The sequence below is a fragment of the Phalaenopsis equestris genome, unplaced genomic scaffold, assembly GCF_001263595.1.
Source record: "Phalaenopsis equestris unplaced genomic scaffold, ASM126359v1 Scaffold000339, whole genome shotgun sequence".
NCBI lineage: Eukaryota > Viridiplantae > Streptophyta > Magnoliopsida > Asparagales > Orchidaceae > Phalaenopsis > Phalaenopsis equestris.
In genome coordinates this window covers 286,372-295,769 of record NW_018164781.1, presented here as the reverse complement: position 1 = coordinate 295,769, position 9,398 = coordinate 286,372, and the positions used below count along the sequence as shown (strand labels likewise).

Sequence of the window (9,398 nt, the reverse complement as noted above, 5' to 3'; positions counted from 1 at the left end):
AAAAGACTGGTTAATGCACTGAGAAATTCATAGTTGCTTGACAATTAGTTTTCTAATTGGGTATTTGGTAGCAGATGTGGAGTGATTTTTTAATTGATTTGATTATTTTGCCATTTTGGCTAATTTTAATCAGCTCAAATCAATCATAATTAATGATGCATGATTATGAAATTGCCCAGCATTTTTTTTTTTTGAACTTGTGCGTAATAATATATAAGAATGATGAAGTAGACAATGATATAACCTCTAGATATAAAGTTGGAGTTATTGCAATGAAGGGGGTGCCTCATGAGTGTTATTTAGTAAGAAGATGTTGTGGAGGCTTGAAATATAATTTTTATCAAATTGTGTTTATGCCAATAATGTTGCATGGCTTCTCGTGTTGTGCAATAAAAAATTGTTTGTTAACCTGAGCATGGAAAAAGAAGAAGAATCTGTGTGACGAAATTACGAAAAAAATGCTAAGGAATGATTATATATAAGATGAATGGTTGGAGTAATATTTAAAATATATTTGGCATTTTAGACCTGCATCACTGGATAAAAAAATGCTCTCTTTAAATGGGAAACTAAAATAATATGAAATGATTATAAAGGAGCATTCATAGATTTAAGTTAGTTCAATATATAATTTATAAAGAATAATTTATTATTTTAGGTGGCACTTGATAGAAATAAATGAAAAATGGACGCAAGACGAGCTCATGAATTAATTGCATTTCAATTAAGAAGTGCTTGGCATGAAATATCATATTAAAATTTTAAATATGGTCATATAATAGACTAGCATCAATTTAGCTAATTATTTGAGCGTTCCTTCATATCATGTTTTATTACTATTACTTTCACATTAATGGCTTTAGAATTATTTTTTAAAGAAAAGAAAATTCAAAGCTATAGAGTTATAAAGTAGCTTGATTTCTATCTTTATTTGCTTAACCATGCTAATGAGATTTTAAAATTGAAGTTGCAATTATATGGTTGTTCCATGAATTATGAAAGCAAAAAAAAAAAATCCATATTGGAAGAAATTAATATTATAACGCCCTAATTATTTTCGTGGGTTTTATAATAATTAATGGGAGTAATTATTTTTCACATTAAGACGATGTCCAATCAAGCTTTGGAAGGAGAAATGAAGCATGTGTGTTAGAATGGTCACAATCAAAATTTAAATCAATGGATCGGCTATGTATGGGGAGAACGTCAGTTGCATGTGTTAAAGTTGGAGCTAATGAATATGATATATTTCAAAATTTAAACCCTTAACCAAGGAAATGAATTATTGCACGTGTTAATAAATTTCAAACATTGAATTTACACAAATTTCAAACATTGAATTTTGGTGGCACGACATATTGGAAAGTTAATGTTTCGGCCAAATATGGGAGAAACTTGAAGATTTTGGCCAAAGCAATGGAATGATTCTTTTGTTAATTCTCAATTAATTACTTTCATTTAGTACTTTTCTTTTTCATTCTTTTTCTTTTACTCTTTTGTAATGTCGATGATTGAGAATGAGTGAACTTTAGTGAGATTTTAGTTCTCTTTTGAGGCTGAGGCTTGATGGCTCTTAGGGTCTGTTTGGGGCAGCTGCAGCTTATTGAATGCAGCTTTTTTAGGTATGATTTGATGGCTCTAAGTTAGATGTTTCTTCCAACAAAATAATGATTGAAATTTTTGTTAAAGTTGTATGCTATTTCACTTATTATGATATTATCTATATCCACCATACTCTTTACACTTTATCATTTTGGTATCTGAGACAAAGTGGGTATAATACTATAATGAGTCTTAGGCGGGAAGCTTGAACAATAGTTTCAATCATTGTATTATTGGAAGTGCTACCTAATTCACGAGGAATGAACTCTAAGCCTTACATGAATTAAGTAACGTTAGAGAAAGAGAAGAATAAAGAACAAAATTAATATGTGAGAGCAAATTTTGGAACTTGAATAGACCCAAAATTCTTGGTATTACCTTGCTTTGACCGGAATCTTCAATATTTTCCCATTTTTAGCTGAAATATCAATTAACTTTTAATATTTCTCGTCTCCAAAATATAATATTTGAAATTATTCACATGTGCAATAGTTCCCTTTTTTTCTTAGATTTTGATTTCTGAAATACTACTTTACTGACTCCAAATTTGAAAATTAACACATGTAATTGATCTTCCGTCCATATTCTATCGCCAACTTGATTGAAGATTTGATTTTAGCAATTGAAAAATAGGCACATGTTCTTTATTCCTATTTCCTGAAATTGTGGTTGGCTGCCCTCTTGATTTGAAAAATAATTATTCTCCTTAATTATTATAAGGCCCACCAAGAGACTAAGAGAAATATAATATTTAACTTTTCAATCTAGATTTTTCCAGTTTTTATGATGCATGGGGCATCCGCATGATTACAACTTAAAACTTAAAAGCACTTTTGCTTGGCTGGCCAACTAAAGATAGCATGTTTAATCTTTTGATATTTTCCTTCCTATGGATCAACATCAACATCGGAAATCAAATTAATATTTTGTTCTCCTTTGATTTATGACCATGATGGTTTAGTTTCAGATATGGAATAAGCTGTCTAACTACGGGGCTTAACCCATATGTTGTCTTTCAGGAGAAGGAACTGTAGCTCCTCGTACTTGAAAGTATCTTGAATTTGTTCCGTTTTGTAGAGAACTAATTAGCTCAGTTGGAATCTGAGTTGAGACAAATTAAATTCAGAAAAATGAAATTCAGAAGACATAAAAATTACTCTTTTTGTCCTTTAATTTCATGCCAATATGCAACCTCTATGCTCTACTAATAACCATAGTTGCTGCTTTGTATTTTCTAACATTAATAACTAAATTAAATCTTGATTTTGTTTCCATCTTCTCCAATTCTCTTTGAGGGCCTTCATAATTTCTCACTCTTTACAAGTGGGATGGAGTGATGATTATCGAGTTGGGTGAGTTGGTTCACTCTTCATCCTACTTCATTTCATGACTTGAGATTAGAAGTTCACAAAGATCAATACTCGGAAGAGTCAGAATGTTTTAGTACAAACATAAGGCGAGTCTTTTGATAACCTCGGTATTGCGTTGAATGTTTGGTGAGTTCAGTTCTTTTCTATTAACTTTTATTTTGGTTTACTTTGCAATATCAAACACTTTGAGGCCTCTTTTAGAAAGCTTATAGGAGGAGTTTTATCACAAACCTCTTGCTTTTCGCAAGTGTATAGGGCCAACAATAAATGAAAACTCAAAATTATTATTTTTTGCAGCTCGTGCCAAGAAAGTTATTTGGCAAGGATTAATAAAAATGGAGCATTTATATACATACCGCCCAATTTCTATGTATTGACATATGTAACATTTAAACTTTGATTTTTTTACATTTGTGCCTTCCAAATCATTAAGGTAACATGTATGTTAAAATTGAATGTTAGATATGTAAATAAATAGGAATTGAGTGGTATAAATCTTCCTAAAAATATCATGAGATTGATTACTTTAAAAGTTTAAAGTATCTATTAAGAAAATTTATGAGGATTATAATTCTTATAATTTTCTCAAGTTTTCTTCTGACTCATTCAATCAAAAAATTTGTCTTATCCTTAAAGAAAGGACTTGTTGGGGCATAAGAAAGATCGAAAGACATTACTATGGTTCATAGATAGAACAATATGATGAGAAACAATCGATCAAAGATAACTTTTTTTCATAACTCGTAATTCAATGTTAACGTGTCATGCGTTTCTCAACAAAATTTAACAAAAGAGGAGATGATACGATCAAGAGTTGGGACAAGTTGCGGGTAGATAATACATGTAAAACCTAAATCATACGAAATAAATGAAAAGAGGCTGTTTTAGTCTCAAATTTTATAGAATTGTCAAAATAACCGCCTGACTAGTTTAAAATTAAGCTTTAAAAGTACTCTATGGAGACTATTTCTGCCTCAATTTAAAGATTCTGGGTACTATTTTAACACTTCTATAAACTCTGGGACCACCGGGGACTATTTTGGCACTTTCCTCGCACGTAAAATGAAAATTCATAAAATCAATATGAAACAATTATTGAATAAAGTAAATCTTGATGATTATGTGAATTTTTTTTGCAGCATATATACATCTTGATTCTTTCAATTTTTTGGATGTATATAACTTATTTTGTTTGTATATTTAGGTGGGCAATTGTGTATCTTGCACAGATGAACCCATTGATTGTTCCCATTCTCAACGGAGAGTAGTGAAATGATTCCATTTCCTCAACCTCCCCAATCCTGGTGCTCTTGCTGTCTCATTATCTTTTTCACCCGGATTTATTTGTAATATTGCATATCAAACAAATTAAGGAATAAATTTGTAATTTTTGATTTTCCTCAGTCATTGTAAACCTGTGGATGTGTATTTTTGTTAATATGTAATGATGCTATTATATTTGCTTTGAACTGAAGAGCCGTTTAGCTCATTATTCATTTAGTATAGAACATGGGGATAATTGACAATATTGCATAATGAATTTTTGAACTTTTTTGGGATTTATTTGTAAGGTTGATTGATATAAATTGGAAGGCAATAAATAGCTATATTATACTAATTGCAAAATAAGAAGATTTATATATGAAATAATATATTTCAATTTTCTTTTATGTTTCCTATATATTTCTTTTCATATATACCCTCGAGGTTTTGGTAACATATCAAACATGCATTTTTTTCTTTTTTTTTTTTAATTTAATATTAAAATCAATTAGTTGTTTGTAGGGCTGTCAAAACGGCTCATTGTTCACGAACAACTCGCGTTCGGCTCATGAAGAAGCTCATGTTCGGCTCATTAAGAAGTTAGAGAGCCGAACACGAATAACACGAACAAATATCGTGTTCGGCTTGAAATACTATCAATTTATAGATATTATTAGTTCGGTTTAAATTTTAGATATGAAAATGGAGAAATTGGGTGATAAAAATTAAATAAATCATTTTTAATTTTTGTTTTTTTACTTTTTTTTTATTATTTTTATTATTTTTCTGCGTTCGTTCCAAATAAAAAGGTCAATTAACGGCTAAATAATATATAAAAATGACTTATATAAAATGTTTAAATGTCCGGATTTTGGGGGTTTTTTTGCAAATAATTAAATAGTTTCTAAATTGTCTTAATTCAAGTACGAACAACTAGGGGTGTAAACGAGCCGAACACGAACGAGCTCGTTCGTGTTCGGCTCGTTTACACCCCTAGTTGTTCGTACTTGAATTAAGACAATTTAGAAACTATTTAATTATTTGCAAAAAAACCCCCAAAATCCGGACATTTAAACATTTTATATAAGTCATTTTTATATATTATTTAGCCGTTAATTGACCTTTTTATTTGGAACGAACGCAGAAAAATAATAAAAATAATAAAAAAAAAGTAAAAAAACAAAAATTAAAAATGATTTATTTAATTTTTATCACCCAATTTCTCCATTTTCATATCTAAAATTTAAACCGAACTAATAATATCTATACACTCAAATACTTTATTTTACATGTAAATTGACATAAATGCAAAAAATTATACTTTAGATGTTGGATATGTAAATACATGGAAATTGAGTGTCATGGTTGTAAATCTTCCTTTTTACAAGTACTAAGAGGTCAAAAAATTAGTGTAAACTATAATACAAAGCTTTATATAATTCATGCATCTTTTTCATGATTGTTTGTCATGTATAACAATGAATTTTAGTTATTTAACCCAAAAAAAATATAATATCATCAAACAAACCCTATGTTCCCAACCTAAACTTTTAAATTTACATCTATACCGTCCAAAATTTTCATATCTCATAAAAAATACCATCATTTTAACTTGAAAAAAATTGACATACACATGTTCTTATGCATTAAAGAAGCATATTTGTAAAAATTGAAGTTTCGGTTTTAGATATGTAAATAAATAAGAATTGAGCGGTATTTATGTAAATATTAAAATGTAATGTTTTTAAAAATGTTCAAAGAAGCTAAGAATTAAGATGATGTAAGCTTACAACATGTTGAAATAAGTCAAATTTATTATTATTATTATTAATTTATTAAAAATATTTTCTTGGTTTTCTTTGTCATCCACTTTGTCCTCATCAGCCCCTATTTGGTCTAATTCAAAAGGAAGCCTTGTCTTTCTAGAAGAAAAGCTTTGCACCTTTGGAAGGGTTGTTCATTATTAGAAAAGTAATGATATTGATAATTATGATTATAATAATAATAATATTGTCATTATTATTATTATTATTATTAATTAGTGAGTTGCTTTTTTGAGTGGAGTTTGAATGACAAGGGGCTTGTTTGTGATTGGTCAGCATAAACTATAATTATTAATTATTTGATTTATTCATATTAATTGACTCTTTCAATTATGAAAGTATAGTTCTCAAAAATCTAAAATGATTTAGTCTTTTAATAAAAGCTCATATGCAATTGGGGTATTTTTTTTGGCCTGATTGAATTATATTATAATGACTCATTAATAAATTATATATATGTTGGATCCTAAATTATTCTGTGAATATGTCCTGAGAGTTTTGGATTGAGTGAAGGAAGGAAGAGAGAAGAAGAAAATAGCAAGTGAGGAGATTTCTATACAACGAATTGGTAAAGGTTCCTTTATTTGTACATTTGCCGCCTATTTATAGGAGTGAATGGTTATTGAAAACACTCTTAATACAATGGATACTCTTATTGATCGTATGAAAATTTATACCATATCTCTGCTACATTTTGAATTTTAATATGGGGGCAATTGACTGGCCGACTAGCTTGAATTTGGCCTACTGAGGCTGCTGGCTTAGTGGCAACTTTGTCTCTTTGAAGTATGTGTCGGTCGGCCAAGGCGCCTGGTTGAATATCAATCTTGTCCTTCTCGATAAAGGCAGCTCGAATGATTAATGATGATCAAAGATTTCTGCCTACGCCCCAGTCGGTTGGGACCGTCGGCGTGGTATGTCTTTCGAATCTCTCACCACAGTGTGTCGGTCGATTCATGACCATGCAGTTGGCAATAGGGCGGTAGGACACCTTGGTTGTCTAGTCGTTGTCTAGGTTCAAATGCTTTAATATTCATGCCGACAGTTGGGGTGCACACAAAATAATTTATGTAAAAAAATTTAAATTTATTAGAAAGGAATATCTTCTTTTTGGGTTGGGGGTGTTGCAATTAGAGGTGTAAACGAGAAGTTTGGCTTGTGTACTGGTTAAAAAAAATATCATTCTTCGTGTTAGACTCATTAATATATCAAGCTCAAAAAATTTGTTTGTGTTATGCTCATTTGCATAACGAGCAGAACATGAGCTATTCGCGAAAAACAAGCTATTTTGACATCCCTAGTCACTAAGCCATAAAATGTTAAGGGTAAGGGCAAGATTTAAATCTTATTATTTATATTTAAAATATTCATTTAAATATTATTTAATATATTTTATTCTATTTTTAATTAATAATTTTAATTGATATAATTCTTTGTAGTCTTGTAGTCAATTAAATTATTTAAAAATAATACTCATCAATATATATATATATATATATATATATATATAGACACACACATACACATATATGTATATTTAATTATTTTGAACTAAAACCAACCAAACACAAATAAACAAATTTTTGTTCGTGGTTAGCTCTTTTATATATCTAGTGAAAAAAAAAAAAATTGTTTGTTTGGCTCTTTTGATTTTCGAACGAATTGAACAAAAGCTACTTAACGAGTCGAATGCAAGCTATTCATGAGCAACAAGCCGTTTTGATTGCCCTAGTTGCAATTGCATGCGAGCGCCCGAAACTTTGTTATTTACAAATCAAGCACCAACTTTCATCCCTTTTTTTAAATTCTCGCTCAAATATCAAAATTCATGATGAAACCCTAACTCATATTTTTCATTTTTATCAAATTCTTGGTGGTTTGATCATCGCACACTTAAATACATTAGTTCGGTAGTTAAAAAAAAAATAACCTTATTGCTTGATTTGTAAATAACAATATTTTGGGTGCTAAACTCCTCAAACTAAAGTATTTGATTAACATGGATAATTATACTACACAATTATCATGTTGATTGAAGAATCCAAATCCTAGTATGTTATGGTGAACAAATCCAAAACTAGAGATGTTGGTTGGTCAAAAGTGCTCTCCATGCCTATAGAATAATTCATCTCCTCCCATAATAAAGCCTCATTTTGCCCAATAGCAACTTAGACAAAAGAATTTAGTGCTAAATTTAGGAAGTTTCTCTTCCAATAAAGACTTATATTGCTTAATTTTTTATAGTTAGGAGAGTAGACAAACCAATAGCTTGGTCAATGAGAGAGTCATACACTGCACACACTTAAAATAAAGAGACTCCAAAGCTTTTTCAAGGAGTGTTCTTAGAAGTAAAGTTGGCTCCCAAGAACTAAATGATAAATAGCATCTTAGAAATAAGAGGAATTTCTAAGGCTTTAAGAGCTCTCTTTAGCCATGGAGGACATAGTTGAGTTTAGAGTATATCAAGACATAAATATACGATGTTTAGGAATATTTAAGTATAAATAGTACTTTTCTAAAACATATAACCATGGTCATAAATCAAAATGCATTCAAAATAATGAATGATGGTTCAAGTGCATAAAAAAATTTAAGAATCATGATGAAGTAGCACAATAAGAAAGTGTGATACATATTGAAGGATAAGTTATAAGATTATGATTTAAATGATGTGCATGAATAAATAATCTATATTCTTAGATTACTGGGTAAACGATTCTTCAAGTCATAATAAATAACATTAATTTTTTATATCTATTATAATAAAAAATAAAATAAAATAGAGTAAAAAAATATTATAACAAACAAGATAGTTTCATCCTTTCATAAAGTTGAACAATATCATCCATGGAAGAAGCACAGAAAAAGATAAATCTATAATTTATTCTTTTTTTTTTCAACGTTAAGTTTTAAGAATAATTATGACATAAATTAGCAGTTTGAATATGCTTAGAGCCCGAGTCACCTAATTAGAGGGAAGGCTCTCTACCTATTCTTCCATAAGCATTACATTATAGAATTTCATTCATGTTCAATGGCTTTTCTTTACCAATTTATTCTTGTGTACAATAAACAACTAATTATATTTTTTTTGGAAAAAATTGCATACATACCCCATAGTCATAGTTCTTCTTTTACTTACATATATAATACCTAAATTTTGATATTTATATTTGTTACAAATAAGTGTGATAAATTTATATATATGAAACAATGTATTTCACTTTTGAAAATTTTGTAATAATAACATCCTTAAAGTGTTGGACATATAAATACATAAGAATTATGAGATAAATATATAAATGATCTCTTTTTTTTTTTTCATTTTCTCCATATCCTT

The 9,398-nt window shown here is 29.2% G+C and overlaps 1 protein-coding gene across 1 annotated transcript in view; it reads left to right on the top strand.

The window, feature by feature from the left end:
* Positions 1 to 4,461, top strand: part of LOC110025861 (V-type proton ATPase subunit e1-like) — a 25,243-nt gene extending 20,782 nt beyond the window's left edge. Inside the window, exon 3 of the mRNA XM_020726536.1 lies at positions 4,177 to 4,461. Coding sequence (XP_020582195.1) covers positions 4,177 to 4,240 — 64 coding nt within the window. The 3' untranslated portion in view covers positions 4,241 to 4,461. The remainder of the gene's footprint in view (positions 1 to 4,176) is intronic.
* The last annotated feature ends 4,937 nt before the right edge of the window (positions 4,462 to 9,398 follow it).